The sequence below is a fragment of the Myxine glutinosa genome, chromosome 2 (genome assembly GCF_964187855.1).
Source record: "Myxine glutinosa chromosome 2, kmMyxGlut1.1, whole genome shotgun sequence".
In the NCBI taxonomy this organism is placed as follows: domain Eukaryota; kingdom Metazoa; phylum Chordata; class Myxini; order Myxiniformes; family Myxinidae; genus Myxine; species Myxine glutinosa.
The window spans coordinates 168,041,688-168,060,885 of NC_136262.1; the positions used below are offsets into that span (position 1 = coordinate 168,041,688).

The window sequence follows — 19,198 nt, forward strand, 5'->3', positions numbered from 1 at the left end:
CCTTTTGTGCTCACACACCTTTTTCCATACACTTCAACACAATTCCTTTGGTTCTCCATACACAATTCCTCAAACACACAGCATCATCTATCTAGCTGCTTTTCCCCTAAAACTCGTGCTTCCCCGTCATCCCATTAAACTAAGCACTCCCTTCGTCATTAACATCCACCTAATCTCTCGACGTCCCCAATACAGTACAATGATCTTTTCTACCCCCGCTAATTTCACCCCAATTCCACTTTTTTGAAATACCAACTTCTGTCCTGGAAGTCGTTGGTGTCCTTGTGTTTTATACTTCTCCCACCCCCCCCCCCCCCCCTTCCCACGCCTCCTCCCCCCAAGCCCTCTCCCTCCCACACATCTCCCTGCTCTTAAATGTTGTGTGCTCTCAAGTATTTGTGTGCTTCCCCTTCTCTTGGCTTCCGCTCCCTCTTTTTATATATTTTGTTTGTCTGGTTGATTTGTTTGTGAAGCAAATGTCAGCTCTTTCACGAGCCTCGATTCAGTATACAAAAAAAAAGAAAAAAAGAATGACAATAGCATGGCATGTGTCCACAAATGATTTCTTCTTCGAGTTCATCGCCTTCACACATTTACGAGGAGAGATTAAATGAAGCCATATTTAAATCGACAGCAGATGAGCAAATTCAAACACAATATTCATCTGTTTAATCAGTTTTATTTGCAGAAACAAGACATTCATGCAAGAGCATTACACAAAGAGTATAGGATGAGCAAGCAAATCAGAAGAAGAATGATAAAAGGTTAATTGACGTGCATAATATGAAGAATTTGTCAAAAGACTGCCCCATTATTTCACTGATGAACCCAACAGAATACCATCTCCCAATTATTCAATAAATCATTCATATAATTATGTTAAGCATAGCATTTGCACAGAGACAACATTAGCAGAAATGCTGAATGATCACACATTTGTTTCATGATAACCGCCACTTTGTTTTGGAGACCCGCCGCCAATTTTATTTGCATACCCGCCGCCAATTGAATGCCCGTGGGGTGGTGGCTCCAGGTCCAATTCGATAGGGTAATGGTCCATGATACACAGGCCCTGTGGGAGTGTGAGCAAGAGGAATGCATCAGCAAGGTTACTGTCAACATGTCATCATAAACATTTCAAACCTCATCTTTTCCAAAGCAACCTGTTGACTTGTGAGATAACATCTATTGTTGAGAATTTTACACTCTTCTCTGAGTATTTCTCATCACAAACAAACATTGATCATCTTATGTGTTTACGATGGACATTTATCTCCGCCTGAAATTTTGGTCCAGGTTTATTGAACCCTCAGTTACAATGGGGAAAAAGTGTAATCTTAAAACAGAGATTTCCATTAATTGGGATAACCAAAAAAATAGTTGTGTCCATGGAACACACACAACTGTATTAGTTGTAAACCTGATAATTCTAAATCAAGTAAAAATACAACATTTTCATCCTTTGAGGCCATATAAAACCCGATTGGTGTACCTCTGCGGATTGTATGGAACGCCAGGTATAACCAAGTACAAAACTATGAACCGTCAATATCAAACTTCACGATGAATAATCGGTATGTTCTGAATCTCCCACCGGTGGTAGGTATACACTGCATCATACCTCCTCCTGACTGAGAGAGTAATTGATCAAAAAGTTGAAAGGTTTTGCTGATCCAGGTACAACAGCATTTTGTACTTCCGTTCCGAAAGCAACAAATCTGTAAGTTGAATAACACGTGAGTATTATGTCTCAGAAATGAAGGGGAAATGTGGGGGCAATAAACCCTTACACACAGAGGAGGGCAAAGAGGATGATGGGTATTTTTTTTTTTTTTTTTTTTTTGTATACTGAATCGAGGCTCGTGAAAGAGCTGACATTTACTTCACAAACAAATCAACCAGACAAACAAAATATATAAAAAGAGGGAGCAGAAGACAAGAGAATGGGAAGCACACAAACACTTGAGAGCACACAACATTTGAGAGCAGGGAGATGTGTGGGAGGGAGAGGGCTCGGGGGGAGGAGGCGTGGGAAGGGGTGGGGGGTGGGAGAAGTATAAAACACAAGGACACCAAGGACTTCCAGGACAGAAGTTGGTATTTCAAAAAGTGGAATTGGGGTGAAATTTTCGGGGATAGAAAAGATCAACGTTTTGAATGGGGGAAGATAAGAGATGGTGGTGAACAGCTGTTTTGAAGACCTGGAGGGTGGAGTGGGATTGAAGAGAGTGAGGGAGTTTGTTCCAGAGGCGGGAGAAAAGAGGAATGAAGGAGCGAAGGTGAGCAGAGAGTCTTGATTTTGGCAGTTTAACCATAAGAGGGTTGCAGGCAGATCTTGTGCGACCTGTAGGAATATTTGCGGGACAGAGCCCAGAGAGAGCTGGGGGGGCAAGGCCAGAGAGGAGTCGGTAGAAGACGGAAAGACCACCAACCTGCCTGCGGTGAGTGAGTGAAAGGCCCTTGGAGTTAGCTTCATCGCGGGATATTCCAATGATTCTGAATGCTTTGCTTTCAACAGCGTGAAGACGAGCTAGGTGTGAGGCAGGAGCACCAGCCCAGAGGGGAGAGCAGTATTCCATTGAGCTGCAGATGAAAGCCTTCCTTGTACGTGGTGAGGAGCTCAGGTGTGCCAAGGAAGGACTTCGCACGACGGAGGATGCCCAGTCGGCGACTGGCTTTGGAGGCCAGATTTGAAATGTGGTTTCCCCAGGAAAGATCATGGCAGATAGTGAGACCCAAAAGTTTGAGTGACAGAACTTCTTGGAGAGGATTATTCAGAAAGTAGATGAGAGGGTTGTCCAGTCGGTCTTTTCGGAGAGACATTGTAAGAGTGTGAGATTTGTCAGGATTGAAAGACATGTTCCACTTGTTTGCCCAGTCTGTGATTTTGTCCAGGTCTGCAGAGAGTGAGGAGGCTGCAGACTGTCGATCTGAGGGATGAAGAATGGAGCGACAGAGAGTAGAGTCATCAGCAAAGAGATAGAGAGGATTTTCAAGAGAGTCGGGGAGATCATTGATGAAGACCAGAAAAAGCACAGGGCCCAGAACACTGCCTTGGGGAACTCCAGCCTGAACAGGAAGAGGAGATGAGAGAAACCCATTCAGCGCCACACGTTGTGGGAGTCAAAACGGGAGTCAAAACGGAGTCAAAACGAGATTTGCGATATACTAGGAAAAGCGACATGGTGTGTCCCAGAAATAACTGGTCACATGGGTCATGGGCACCATTTGGTATACATTGGCTGCTCATTCAATGAAAACAAGACAGCTCATCGTTATTTCTACATTTAAAAAAAAGGAAAAACCTTGAGGGATGAAAGCGCACAAAACAACCAAACAAGGAAGGAATGACACCACAATACAACACCACAATGCTCTTATGGATGACCATATTTTGACATTTTGCTTTTGTTGTGGGATTGTGATGGAATACAGTTTCCCTTGTTTCCAATAAGTGATACTCATTTTGCCAACCTCAGAAGGATGACAGGCTGAGTCAACCCACCTGGTGTTATTGAATAGCATGACAGGGGTTTGAACTCAAGACCCTAAGATCTTCAGCCAGCCACCTCAACCGTAAAGCCAACACCAGGCTTGCGTATAACAGCTGAAGGTATGTCATTGTTGCAGGAAAAGGAACCAAAAGGAAATAGGTTGAGACCAAGGGATACAAAGGAAAGGGAGTCGGGGTAGGTCATGTTTAAAGAATCAGGACAGAGTGTGGACGGGAGAACTGCAATTTAGCGATTTTTGTGAATGTTGAAACTGAATATTCCCAAATAGTATCATCATAAAGTATTGTCGGTGCTCATACTATATAATGTCCCAATGCAATTGAGGAATAGCAAACAAACCGGTCATTTGCGTAGTTGATATCCGTTTCCACCATGGTGTCCATTTTGCCATCAATAAGCCATTGGAATTTGTCATAATTGTTCATGCTTTGCTTTTGCGTATCCAAATATTTTGCGATGGTGGAAAAGTCTCCAAGAAACATGACATTCTGTATGTAGAAGAAATAGAAAAAGGTCACATTATCTCTTTGAATCCTCCATCACCAGAATTATATATTTAATTTCCATCCTTCTTTCCAGTTTAAGGATTGAGGGATGTCTGATCGTAGTTGTGAAAATTTATTTGAATCCAAGAAACTCCTTTAATGACAGCATTAATGGCGTTTGCTTGTTGGATCCTTAAAATAAGGAATGCATCCAAACACACGTACGTATTCAAGCCGAGTCTTTACAACATGGGTATTAAACTTTATGGAGCACGTCTCAAAGTTTCGCCAAAGATTAAAGGAACAATATTTGATTATAACCTCTTGAATTTATAGTTGTGATAAAAATATTTCAAGAGTCCGAGAGTATGTAGAAAGGCTATTCAATTTGCAATAGGACAGCTGCCCAAGTGATAAAAACGAGTTATATATTGTTCTTACCTTGTTGCACCAATGCTTTTCAACTGAATCAAACATATCAAAAAGTTCATCAACTTCTTTTTTCACGTTTGTAGTTGTCAAAACAGGGACAAGAATGCAATCACTGATACCTGAGAAAACCAAAATTTATTGTAGTTTCTAATTGAGAAACTCAATTCAGTAACAGACATGCACAAAAGGTAACACCAGGTGCATCTCCAATAGAAACAATATATTTTTTCTATTTTCCAACTAAACATTTGTAAGTGTATGTTGAAAATATAATATTCCTTGGTGTGTGCAGGGCTGTTCTGAGTCTCGCTCATAAAGCTTTTTGAATATAGCTCATATCAAAATGTATTCGCATGTTTATAAATACGTCAAAAACAGAATATTTCCATTTCCTCTCGGTATCCATCCTTCCCTGTCGTACACAACTTCTCCTGTACTCTGTCTCTGACTCTGACACAGGCAGGGCCGGCGCTACCATTAGGCCAACTAGGCAGCCACCTGGGGCGCAGACATCAGAGGGGCGCATTACTGAACTTGTAGCAATAGCTCGAAGACTTCCAAAGTCTATGCTGCCACAAGAAGTACTTCTCTTCCGACTACAACAAAAACTCCTGGATAATGTGCCCAATGTTTCCGTTGCTTTGAGGATCCTTCTCACACTTCCAGTATCAGTGGCACGTGGTGAACCTAGTTTCTCAAAGCTCAAAGTTATAAAAACTTACATACGCTCTACAATGTTGGAAAAGAGACTAGTTGGCTTGGCAACGATATCAATTGAACATGCCCAGGCATCAGCACTTGATCTGGTTGAATTTGTGACAAAATGTGCAAAGGAAAAGGCACGCAAAGTGAGATGTTGATGTGTCTGAAATTGAAACTTTTATGAGACATTTTTAACTCTGTTTGTCTGTTTTTTTGTTTGTTTCTCTGTCTGACTGTAAGCGAAATATTGTGGTGACATGACGGGTTGGTTACGCCAAGTATCCTTAAATGGTATATATACTTAAAGGTGTGTGAAGTAAAAGGTTTGAAAGTTGTGTTGCCAATGGCTGAGGTATGCATTATACCGAGTGCCCTTTAGTTCAAAATGATGTGTGCCAAAATATTTTATTTTGTATTTGCGAAAGATAATCAAAGATTGATTATTTAAAATTTTGATTTTGCATATCTAAAACTTATTGCTCAAACCAAAAACTGTTTTGTTTATCTGTAATTTCCATTGACACACTCATAAAGGGACCACTTTGTTTATTTTGCATTGCAAACCACATGAAGTGTCATATTTTTTTTAAGTGAAAGCCCATTTGCCCCAAAGCGTGGGGTAACAGGGCCACTGCCATATTAATGGATATTGCGCCTTTAATATTGGTGCTGTTGGCATCTTATGGTACTTATTCTTGCAATTTAAAATAAATTTAGCAGTTTCAAGTTTTCTGCTTTTTATTTTTTCTACAAAACATCTTTTTAATAATCGAAGTTGGCAAAAAAATTTTTAGGGGGGAGGGAGGGGATGCAAGTAGCTGGCCTTGCAGAGGACGCAAAATAGTCTGGCGTCGGCCCTGCACCCAGGACCAGACGGCATCAGCTCACGTTTCCTGAATACGAGCTCTGCTTGTCTTGCACATCCGCTGTCTTCTGTTTTCACCCTTTAATTTACGCTCAGTCATCTCACATCTGCTTGAAAATCTGCCAACATCACTCCATTCAATAAAAAGGTGCAAAAACAGATCCCACTCAACTACAGACCAATCAGCTTACTTCCAATCATCAACAAGGTCATGGAATCCATCATCACAGTTGATGTTAAATCCTTCCTTTTGTCCAAAAACCGCACCTTGGATTACCAATTTGGTTTCAGTCCAGGTCACTCCACTTTGGACATGATGCTTCTATGTTCCCAGCAATTGATGGAGGTCCTCGATGTCAGACATGAGATCTTTGCCATCTCTTTGGATAAATATTGTGTTTTCAACAAAGCCTGGCATCCCACCTTGCTCTCCAAACTTTCTGCCTATGGCATCCGAGGCCAACCCCACATATGTCTTACTGACTACTTCTACTCTCGTAGTCAATGTGCATCCATTAATCTCCTCTTTTTGTCAAGGCTGGAGTGCACCAATGCAGTGTTTTTTGCCCAGTCATATTCCTGATATTCAGAAATGATCTCGCTGACTCTCTGAAAAGTCCTCTTTAGCTATTTGCTGATGACTCCTCCCTCTGCCATGACATCCTCCATCCTTCAGACAGAGAGCCAGATGGGCTCTCTTCAGACCTTGAAAATAATCACAAGATTGACAAACACATGGAACATGTGTAACAATGCTGACAATCTCTATCATCTCTCAATCTCTCTCATGATCTCTTTCTGAAAGGACCATGTGGCAAACCCTCCTATCTACAAAACCTCTTGAGGAAGTGCAGTCATTCAAACTCCTGGGTTACACTATCAGAAATGATCTTTCTTGGAAAATTATATTTCAAAGTTGGTCTCCAAAGCCAGCCACCGAATGGACATCCTCCATCAGACAAAGTCTTTCCTGCCTCTATCTTAGCCTTCAGCGCTGCTGTTGGTGGTCCCTTCTCTACTGTTCCTTTTGGCCTGTTGTGGCCTGACCATATTAGTACTCGCTCTTCCACGAACCTCGACTATGTATACAAAAAAAAGAGTTCAGGTAATTCCCATTACTCATCTAGACTGCCTAAACCTGAAGTAAATGCAGAACTCCCTGATTGGAAGAATGATTGTTGTGTCATCTTTTTAGAACTCTGATGGTGCAAGATAAACCAAAAACAAGAATGTTTCTTTATTTTCTGACACACTGGCGAATGTCTCCACCCAACAGAATGATGATGTCTGTCAAGCATAACCTTATCACCTCCACCACAGAAGGTGGATAGAGGTTACGTTTTCACCCCTTTCTGTTTGCTTTTGTCCATTTGTGAATGGGATATCTCATAAAGTTGTGGACGGATTCAGACAAAATTGTCTTTCGATTCGATTTTGGTGAAGATCCGGATCCACATCTGGATCCGATCACTTCGCCATTGAGAGATAAGGGGAAAAACCGATATATAGCATGATATTTCATGAAGTTGTAGATGGATTATGACAAAACTACAGGGATGAGTTGGGAAGGCGACAAGAACAAGCCAATTCGATTTTGGCTCCGGTCCGAATCCGGATCTGGCCCATCAGTGGGATACAAAACGTAAACTGTTCAGCCTGGCAGAGGTTTGCGCTCCACCAAGTGTCGTTTTAGTTTTGTTCATCAATTCATCCTGACATGAGATGCAAAGGAGAGTTCAAAGTTGATACACGCATTCAACAAAACGTTCTCCTCCCCTAATATCCTTGGGTTGTAACGGAAAATAATTACTTTATATTTAATTTAATCCATATTTTTGGACACAAAATCTGGGCTGAGGGAAAGGGGAATATTGGCGACATCCATGAGGACACAAGTGTTCTCGACTTTTGTAGTATTCAGATCTTCGTGAACTCTGATAGAGATGCTTTTTATGAAAAATATTGGTCAATATTTTATTTCTCCAAATGTATGCTTCCACCTCTGGAATCTTGTCTCAGGATGGCATATTTCAATTTATCATTCGGCTTTTCGAAAATTACGACATTTTATCTTGCTTCTACATACACATTTAAATACCTTTCCATGGAATTTAAAAAAAATCCTTTTCCTTCCATGGGGTGCGTAAGGCTACCGAAGCAGTTTCATTTGGAATGTTACAATCTTGGATGGGTCACCATTCTGATGCAGCATGGCCAACTAGATGTGCAGGAATTTGGAACTTGTTCAGGTAAATAATGCTGGCAGATGAGAGGCCCAGTTTAACATCCATCTGAAGGACGGAACACACATTGATGAATCACCCTGTCTATGAAACCCCAGGATGACAGTTTATAGCTTGGTCAGCTTCGAACCCAGGCGAGATAGCTTGGAGGTGAGTGTGCGTATGTCTCAGCGATATTGTTCGGCCATTTTATACTCCAAGTACAAAACATCAATAGAATACAAAAGGAATCCTTTCTCCACAAAATAATAGTCAAAACCATCTGATCAAACACATCTCAGAACTATGGCTGGAATATGTGAATGATCCCACAGTCACTGGGTGAATATTTAGGAAGCAATCACCATCACTCTGACCAAATTCCAAATATTCCTGCCTAACCAGACAAGAGGCTCTCATTGGTCACCATTTATTGGGGGCTCTTGATGCACTCAGTCCACAAAGAACCAAAACCCTCCGGCAATAAGACATGTGTGATATTTCAGCGCTTTATATTCAAAGCTACGTCTGAGTATCGTCAGCTATGAAAATATATTTTGACAACCTGAAGCGCTCCTTAATTTCAAAATTATATTTGTTCAGAGTAGCAAATATTGTTTTGTACCAATAAAAGAGCATTATGTAAAGTAGAGCGAAGGTTTTTCATACTGACCGCTGTTCTGGGCCTGAAACCTGATGAAGAATCTCCTTTTATCAAAGTTTTCATAATGTTTCATTCGCCGAGCTTTTGTTGAAGCAATATATGTCATCTCTCCCAAGTCTGACCTGCAAACATAAAAACACCATTAGAGGCCATTGTTCCCCGCAGAGCAGGGGTTGGCCTTTTTCGGGCACCTTGGTCCCCTTTTTGAAGCAATGTTTTATGGCCGGATGCCCTTCCCGCCACCAGCCCTGTGAGTCGCCTCTTGCGACACACAGGGAATTACCAGTGAACTGGTACTCAATTTGCCGACCTCGGAAGGATGACAGGCTGAGTCAACCCCGCTGGTGTTAATTCAGCGATCGATCGCGATGCAAACCCAGGATCCGAGGATCCCAAGCCGACACCCTAACCGCTAAGCCAACACCAGGCTAACCTGCAAACATAGAAAACGAGTCATTAAACTTAGATTGACTCATGTACCTGATGTAATACAAACGTCCTGCTCACATTTCTTACATGAAGGGTTTTCAGCTTATTTAATGTTTGGGTTTACCCCATGACACCAGGATTGCAAAAGCAAAGACCCCTTTCAGGGACTGGTCCCTCTCAGGAAATTAATACTTCTTTCAGACATGAAAGTTCTTTGTTACTGACAAAAGCGCACAATTTCAAAGGATTATTTTTTCTACTTTGACTCAGACTCCTGGAGAAGTTGCACAACAAATCACACACACACACACACACACACACACACACACACACACACACACACACACACACACACACACACACACACACACACACACACACACACACACACTCATGCAGACAAATACACATGAAGCAACCACTTGTTCCATGATTTTCAGTCATCTCACTGTTCTTCATATCCGTTGAATTTTTCGTTGTGGTCACATGGTAACTGTTGGGCCGTACTTCCCTGGGTCATACTTCCAGCACTAACTAGATTATACTTAAATTGTTTCAATGTAGATTGTTTCACTCTTGGCCATTTATCTCATGGTGTTGTACCACTTCATAAATGTTCTTTGACTGAATGTTTTTCTTTATCTCCTGAAAATTGCCCCTTGAATCTCGTGAACCATTTTACTCATGTGCATTTGTCTGGTGGTCTGCTGAAGAATATGTGCTCAGGGATGTTATCAAATTGGTTCCTTCGTCTGAAGACTTGTAACCTCTCGGCTGTCTTCTTCCTCTTCTTTAAAATTGGGATGGTTTTTTATCTTTTTGCTGAATGAAATCCTTCACTTCATCGATAAGTTTTTTTTCATTATACTTTGCATCATTTCCAGTGTTTCCTCATCTTTATTTAGGACGGGATTCCAGACTCGTGAACAATATTCCAACTTGTGCGTCACAATGACTTCTAAAGCAGGATAAATGTTCTTTTGTCCACATATTTCAATTATCTCTTTTTTCTTTTTCTTTTTTGTATACAAGATTGAGGCAAGTGTAAGAGCTGACATTAATCACAAAAAAACCGGACACATAAAACATATAATAAAGGGAGCGGGAGACACGATGGGGAGAGAAGGGGAAGGACACAAACACAACATTTGAAAACAGGGACGTTGGGAGATCTGTGGGAGGGAGAGGGCTTGGTGGGAGGAGGCACGAGAATGGGGGGGGAGGGGTGGGAGAGGTATAAGACACAAGGACACTGCTAGGACTTCAGGAAAGAAGTTGGTATTTCACTGGCTCTGGGGCTCTGGCTGGCTGGCTCTGGGGTGGCTCTGGGGTGAATTACGAAACGAAACTGGCTCTGGGGTGAATTAACGGGCGTAAAAAAAGATCAAAGATTTGGAGGGGTTAAGATAAGAGATGGTGGTGAACAGCTGTTTTGAAGACCTGGAAGGAGGAGTGGGATTGAAGAGAGTGGGGGAGGCAGGAGAAAGAGTCCAGAGGCAGGAGAAAAGAGGAATGAAAGAGTGAAGGTGAGCAGAGAGTCTTGATTTTGGCAGTTTAACCATAAGAGGGTTGCTGACAGATGTTGTGCGACCTTCAGGAATATTTGGTGGACAGAGCACAGACAGAGATGGGGGAGCTAGGCTTGAGAGGAGTCGGTAAAAGACAGAAAGACCACCAACCTGCCTGCGATGAGTGAGTGAAAGACCCTCGGAGTTCGCTTCATCGCGGGAGATACCAATGATCCTGAAAGCTTTGGTTTTCCACAGCGTGAAGCCGAGCTCGGTGTGCGGCAGGAGCACCAGCCCAGAGGAGAGAGCAGTATTCCATTGAGCTGCGGATGAAAGCCTTGTAAGTGGTGAGGAGCTCAGGTGTGCCAAGGCGGGACTTCACACGATGGAGGATGCCCAGTCGGGGACTGGCTTTGGAGGCAATCTTGGAAATGTGGTTTTCCCAGGAAATGTCATGGCAGATAGTGAGACCCAAAAGCATGAGCAACAGAACTTCTCGGAGAGGATTGTTGAGAAAGTAGATGGGAGGGTTGTCCAGTCAGTCTTTTCGGAGAGACATAGTGAGTGTGTGAAAAATGTCAGGATTGAAAGACATGTTCCACTTGTTTCATCAGTCTGTGATGTTGTCCAGGTCTGCAGAGAGTGAGGAGGCTGCAGACTGCTGATCTGAGGGATGAGGTATGGAGTGGCAGAGAGTGGAGTCAACAGCAAAGAGATAGAGAGGATTTTTCAGGAAGTTGGAGAGATCATTGATGAAGACCAGAAAAAACACAGGGCCCAGAACACTGCCTTGTGGAACTCCAGCCTGAACAGGTGAACAGGAAGGGGGGGAGGGGGAGAGGGGGATGAGAGAAATACATTCAGGGCCACAATTTGAAGGAGAAAGGGTTGAATGAGTATGGTGAAAACTAGAATTGGAAAGGTGAGTTTCAGCTGGAGATGGAAGGAAGAGGTGGAAGAAAAGGAGATAAAGGGGGTGGGGCGAGACAACAGCCCTCAGGCAGGGCCTGCGAAGAGAGAAGGAAATAAGAATTTTTATTTTATTTTATTTTTTTCGTATTTAAAACGTTGGACAAAGGGGAGATGTTCGGGGAAGTTCGGGGGAGAAGAGAGAATCAAAGAAACAAGCAAATACAGCGAAGCAAAGAACTTAAATTCACAAAAACACCGACGGCGGGTGGAGGGGGGAGGGAAGCCGAGAGAGACCAGGCCGTGCAATGCGGTGCAAACATAAAACGATTAATTACACACAAGTTGGCATGAATTACAAACCAACACTAACTAGAAACACACAGTAACACATACACAATAAAATAACCAATGGAAATTTGACGAAGACACGAATGGGAAAATACTTAAACTTTGATGACGTGGAGAGATCGGAAAACGCTTCCTCGCCATGGGAACCAGAAGCGGAGGTCCCATCTCTTATTGACCCAATGTATAGAGTTACCTGTTGTTGCAGCTCTACCTATGTGCCCACTTATTTCAGTGATGGGTCTTATGTTACTCTGACGTCTCTTTCTTGCAAAGTTTATATTATGGCAAAGGTATGATTAAAAAAAAGACATGAAGAGATCGTTATCTTCCTTGTGTTCAACATTGGCATCCCTCGGTATCGTTTCCTTGAGTTTGCCTGCAACAGAGCTGAAGTTTTACAGGTTGATAATTGTCTTGTTCATTCCTCTTTCCTTTTTTTGAGCAACACTTCATCAGCTTTACTCCAGGCTGATGGAACTCTGCCTTTGAGAAGGGATTTCTGATAAATTAAACAGATGTATGTACCGACTTCATTCAGAGCCTTGGAATGGATCTTATCTTGTCCTTGGAACCTGTCTTGTTTCAATCATTTCAGTTGTTTTGTAACTTCCTCCTCAGTTGCGTAAATGCTCTCTGCAATATCTGTGACATGTACCTGATCTGGTTCTAGAATTACTTGTCGATATTCAATGGTGTACACTTGACAAAAAATAGTGTTCACACTTCATTGAATAATTCAGCTTGGTCCTTGTTTGGTTCTTCACGTAAGTCTAAATATTGTAATGTCGGTTGGGTAGGCATATCTAGATCTAGGTAGATCTGTGTAGGTATTATGCTACGTCTGTCGTTATAGCTAGAACCACCTAGATGTTCAATAAGTAGTTCTGTGTTTAGCCCGGTTTGTAGGATCAAGTGTATACCTGTGATCATACAAGGATGTTCGTGTGTTAAATAGTTGTAGGGACTAAGATAAGACCCCTGTGTGTCAGACCTGGTGATCATTCCTTTGTCCCTTATGGCAACGCACTCTTATAGACATCAGATAGGCCCTTAGTGCACACCTTCATTAAATCACCCCCCTTACAAGAACTGACTGGAAAGACAAGCAGGCAGCGGCCGCGCAGTGGTACACCATGGCTTTCACGCATTGACCAGGCAGGCTGGGATCCACGCCCGGGAGAACTCTTGATTGGACAGGCGGACAGGCGAGCAGCAAACACCACACCGATTGGCAGAGTAGGGCAGAGAGCTTCCTCGTGATTGGAGAGAAAAAGAAGGACTTGTGGTTGGCCATCGACCAACGGCATGGAGCAGGGCACCAAGAGCTCGGCCAATGGGAAGGGACGGAGGAGATCAGAAGATTTGGGAAGGTTAGAAGCGCCGCACTGGTTGGAGGGGAAGGAGCTGACGTCGGAAGACCGGAGCGTAAAACTGCTCGCTCGCCAGCATTTTCCTCTCTCTCTTCTTCCCTTGGCCTTCTCGTTCCTGGTTCCTTCCTGCCCAGAGTTGTTCCTTTTGCCTCTTGCTTTCCCTTGACTATCCCTTCGTGTTGGACCTGTTCCAATGTGTGGACATTCGTAGGATGGTGGAGAGACCACCGCTGACGCTCATCCTCCCCTGTGCCGTGCTCCTGGTGCCTGTGTGCTGTGCTGTGTAGCGCCAGACGGACCATGCAGAGTGGGGTGTTCGCGCCAACGCCCAAGCGGTTCGCGCCAATGACCGAGCCATTTCGCGCCAACCGGAGCCATGCCCAGACTGCACACTTGGGTCCCGAACACCGGAGCCTGGACGATTCCTGACGGACGCTATATCTACACACAGCTAAGGCGCATCACACACAAGCACAACAAAACGTTAATTTTATTAATTAATTCCTGTGTTGTGTATTTGAAGTGAGTTGTGGGGATGTCCCTATTTAGGACATTTATTTTCTGGCATGTTTCCCTGTCCTGATATTTATTTTGAATAAACCCTTTTATTATTTTCCCTTTCATTCCAAATCCCGTGTTTGTGTGAGATTAATTTGCAGGATTGAAGACTGCTCGGATCGTGTCAGGTAAATCCCCACTTCTTATTCTTCCCCTTCTTCCTCCCGTAGTTGCATAGTCAAATCCGCCATTGACCCGGACGCCTCGTTAAGCCTGATTAGCCATCCGTGGCGTCCTCTCGGTGTTAAATGAGCGAGCCACAGGACAATATTATTGGGGTTTTCCTTTATGTCTGCTGCAATCCCTCTCTCAAATAATTTTCATGAAGACCTCATTTCTGCCATAGTTTTGTCCTTGCTTGTTTACAGCTTTCCCAGTTTCGTGCTGACTTGATATTTTGGTGCTTGTTCCAAACTTTGTGTTTTCCTCCAATTCCTTTATGCTGGGATTTGGGTAAACGTCTCTCTAATGTCTGGCTGCCTCTGTCTTTGAACAGGTTCCAGGCGTCCTCAGTCCTCATATTTGAGTTCTTCCTCCTAATTAACATTGCTGATGTATTTTATCATAGTCTCAAGACCGACCTTGCAGTAATGCATGTGATAACACCAGACTTGACTTCAAACAAACACAGCCACTGAGCTTGAGGCACATGACGAACTTCCCAGCAGCATTGTGTTTACTTGCGACGCCATCTTTGTGTTTCTTTCTCTTCACACCCGGATAAGATTGAGATTTCCTCCTTCCCATGGATGCCAATATATGGTGCTTTTCATTGATCTATTCTTCAAATGTTGAGCATCAAGCAAGGAAGTCGTACTCACCATTTATAAAATCATTGCTATGACTCGCTGAAGTGCAGAATCACACCGCTGACCTCCCATACTCACACCAGATGCGCTCACCATACTTACTGGGGTCTGCTTTAGTATTTTAAAATGATTGGTATTTTATAAATTTGTGTAAGCTGATGGTTGTAACAGGAAACAAAAATTGAAATCAAAGCCATATTGTGCAACAAAAATGTACACATTCCAATTGAGATTTAAATTTGATACTTTTGATACTGATAATAAGACACGATCGAGGAAAGACACGATTGTTCTCCCTCTTTAATGCCTTCATCCTCCCTTACCTGAACTATTGTAACCTTGTCTGTGCACGTTCTAGTTACAATCAGCTACACTCACTCTCAGTTATTTAAAAGAGTGCTGCAAGGATCTGCACCCTCTCTCATCCACGTGACCACACTGCACCTTTTCTTTCTTTTTACCAAACTTAACACATTGACACTTATTGACATTTAATAAATTACATACAGGGATATTTATGTTCAAGCATATCAACAAACTTCTCCACAAGTCTTTTCATGATATTTTACAGCAGCTCATGATATCCACACTCATTTCACGAGATCACAAGATGACTTATTTCTCCCTTTTTCTCGCACATCATACTCTATTGATACACGACGTTATTTTCGGCGACGTCTTGGGAATAGAACTGATGGAGCAGTGAAGGCAAAGTCGTCTGTGTGCCGGTTTAAGTCTTCATATAAACAAAATTTGATCTCGTGTTGTTGAAAGTTTCCTTTCCACATGTTCATTTGTTGTTCACTCTTGTAAATCTCTGCGTTATTGCTATTTCATTATTTTTATCTGTTTATTCTAGTTATTGTTATTTCCTGTATTCTTGAATGTTTTTTCCTTCATTTTTTACCTTTCGGTAGATTTAAACGAATTTATCGTTTGTCATTTATATTGTGAGTGCATAAGCATATCAACACAAGCCTTGGCTTCTGATGATGCCTCCATATTTGCTTCTCTTCATGTTGTCTTGATTGTATCCTTCTGAGGTCATCAAGTTCCGGATGTATTGCTTTCGTATATTTTTGTTTGACTCGTTATATTGGCAACTATGGAAATAAATGTTTCTTTGAATTGAATTATTGAGATGGTGGGAATGGAGTTGTGAGTCAAAAATCCTAGTTTTTGCAGATGTAATGTGCAGAAAGCCACTAAATAAGGTTTTTTGATCCACGATTCATGTCCAATTCTCAAATAATCTTGGTGCACCAAACGTCACCTCTCGATGTTTACAGCAGTGAATACAATTAATGTCACATCCTTGTATTTAATGATCAGGATGATGAGATGACGTACCGATAGATGATCAAACACACAGACTTCTGGGATTTCCTCGAGCCGATTCTCTCGTGCCGATATCCTGTCGATCCTGGGAAGATGTCACACTTGATGTAAGCGAAGGTCTTTCCACTGTATTTCCTGTGGGAGATGCCTCAATTAATAACTAACAGTAAAACCTGAGTCTTTGTAAGTTTGATTTCAATGCCTTGTAAATGTTCTTTCAAAGATTCCAGGCATTTTCATGAATACTCCTTTCAAAGGACCAGGTAAAGGTAAATATAATCAAAAAGGTACTAATCACGTGAAGATATGCAATGAAAAACAGGCAATCTGCAAAGTAATTGTAAAATGTGATGAAATAAAGATCCGATCATGAAGCATGCTCTACACCGAGCCTCGGTACTGCCGAAGCAGTTTATATGGCTCGAGTTACAATCCTGGACAGGTGGCTACTCCGACATAAGAAGTCAGGAGAGAAATTTGTAATTTGACCAAAGTGCTGGAGATCGCTCGTCAACCCTTCGCTGACACTGTGGGATCATTAATGTCCAAAAACTAATGCCAGCAGATGAGATGTCCAGTTCAACGTCCACCCAAGGCATTGCACACACACACACTGCATGTGAAACACCGAGATGACAGTTTATAGCTGTGCTGAGATTCAAACCGAGACGAGACATATTCGAGGTGAGTGTGTGTCGCTCTGGGTCTGGGCCATCCTGCCAGCCCATGACATAATGGAGTAAGTAAATAAAATAGATTAATAAATTTAAACTGAATTATCCATTAGTTTAACATGATGAAACATAACAAGATATTTAGTCTCCAGATCTGTCTCAAAACATGCTGTAGAAACCAAAGCTTTCATAATCATTGGAATCTCCGGCGATGAAGCTGACTCTCAAGGGCCTTTCACTCACTCACCGCAGGCAGGTTGGTGGTCTCGCTGTCTTCTATCGACTCCTTTCTGGACTAGCTCCCCCAGCTCTGTCTGTGCTCTGTCTGCCAAATATTCCTTCAGGTCGTACAACATCTGCCAGCAACCCTCTTCTGGTAAAACTGCCAAAATCAAGACTTTCTGCCCACCTTCACGCTTTCATTCTTCTTTTCTTCCGCCTCTGGAACAAACTCCCTCACTCTCTTCAATCCCACTCCCCCCTCTAGGTCTTCAAAACAGCTGTTCACCACCATCTCTTATCTTCCCCCATCCAAAACCTTGATCTTTTCTTCCCCCGTTAATTCACCCCAGATCCACTTTTTTGAATTACCGACTTCTTTGCTGGAAGTCCTGGCAGTGTCCATTTGTTTTATACCTCTCCCACCCACTCCTACCCCCCTTCCTGTGCCCCTCCCCCCAAGCCCTCTCCCTCCCACAGATCTCCTCATGTCCCTGTTCTCTGCTGTTGTACTTGTGTGCTTCCCTCTCTCTCTCCCCATCTTGTCTTCCGTTCCCTTTATTATATGTTTTCTGTGTCCACTTATGTTTTTTTGTGATTAATGTTACCTCTTGCACGAGCCTTGATCTCATATACAGAAAAAATAAAATTTATTTTTTCCCCTCTTGTTCATCTACACGTGCAAAGTTCACACAAGTTCTTGTTCATGCTCATATAGCCACTTATAGGGTCAGCAAAAACATCGATTTTGTAAAATCAGTTTTTGGTGAAGTTTCCAAACCTGTTCAGGTTGTCGACAAACATTTGTTCTTTGTTTATTTTTTCATGCTTTCGAGATTTCTTTCCAGATCCGCCAACCCTCGCTGGAGCAGGGAAAATGGCCTCAAAATGCCTGTTGTGTTGTTGTTGAGATTTCTTTCCAGATCCGCCAACCCTCGCTCCAGCAGGGAAAATGGCCTCAAAATGCCTGTTGTGTTGTTGTTGAGATTTCTTTATAATCAGGAGGCTGATGTCACAGCGTGAAACCATCTGAAGAGAACAAACAATAATATACTGATGATGGGGTGCATTTGAAAAGACAAAGTAAGCACAAGGATTGATGCAGGTCCATATTTAGACTCAATTAACCTTAATTCATTCAAAACAATGGATAAAGTAAATTTCACAATAGTAGTGTAGAATGGTCGGTTCTGGGACAGGCCACATCCCCGTATCCCCCCTTGCCCCCAAAACAGGAGGTGACTCACCACAAACCGCAAGTGGTCGAATTATTTAATTAATTAAATTATTAAATAATTAATTTCACCTTTTCGCATTTTCACGATTTCCCCAAAATGTCCCAAAATTTCACATTTTCAAATTTCTATATATGACGCAAGTGGGGTAAAGGGTGCACCTAACTAACATGTGACGCAAAGGGCAGGCTTCCACATCCCTCTTGTTTCCCAAAATAGTAGATTTTGAAAATAACATGTAATGTTTCGAAAAAAAATCAATTTTTTTGTTGGTATATATAAAATGAATGAACAACAAGACAGAATATTTCAATATACACTTAAACGCAATTAAGCGTTTGGTTGAGAAACTTCTAATATGTATAAACAATTATAATGCAAATAGAGATAACGCACAGGATGAATGATTAAACGTTAATTCTTTTTAAACATATATAAAATGAGTGATTTTTTACCCGTTTGGGAAAGTAAGAGAAAATTTAACAATCATGAGAATATCCCAAATTCATTAAGATGTCTAATTCGTTGGTTTAAGCAGCTGTGGGAAAACCTGTTTGCTTTTAAAGATGCTCCTTACCCCAAACTTTTTAGACTATGAAAATTTAATAATTTTCACAAAGTCAAGTTTTCAACCAGAGTATCAACTACTATCACAAGGTTTTAATGCAGGGCTTAAAAAAGAAGATATAATCGGGTATTTAAACTTCAACACAAACTAAATGATTATAACATTGAAGATGTAATACAACTATTTTGTGATACTCAACAAAAGGGTAAAAATAAATCAAAACCCACATCGTCTATACCTATAACTTGTATTCTCAGAGATAATACGGATGATATACCTTTACCCCAAGATTTAGATGAAACAAAAGAGAATCTCGTTATCTTTGACGATTGTGTTAATGAGAGA

At 42.0% G+C, this 19,198-nt stretch overlaps 1 protein-coding gene across 1 annotated transcript; it reads right to left on the reverse strand.

Moving 5' to 3' along the window:
* Positions 1 to 659: 659 nt before the first annotated feature.
* On the reverse strand, positions 660 to 18,523 carry LOC137422528 (deoxyribonuclease gamma-like). The gene is made up of 8 exons (XM_078772875.1): positions 18,452 to 18,523; positions 17,832 to 18,079; positions 16,170 to 16,292; positions 8,895 to 9,007; positions 4,442 to 4,551; positions 3,855 to 4,003; positions 1,622 to 1,718; positions 660 to 1,072 (listed from the first exon to the last, which is right to left on the reverse strand). The coding sequence occupies exons 1-8, from the start codon at positions 18,521 to 18,523 to the stop codon at positions 929 to 931; spliced, it is 1,056 nt and encodes a 351-aa protein (XP_078629001.1). The 3' UTR covers positions 660 to 928.
* Between the last annotated feature and the right edge of the window lie 675 nt (positions 18,524 to 19,198).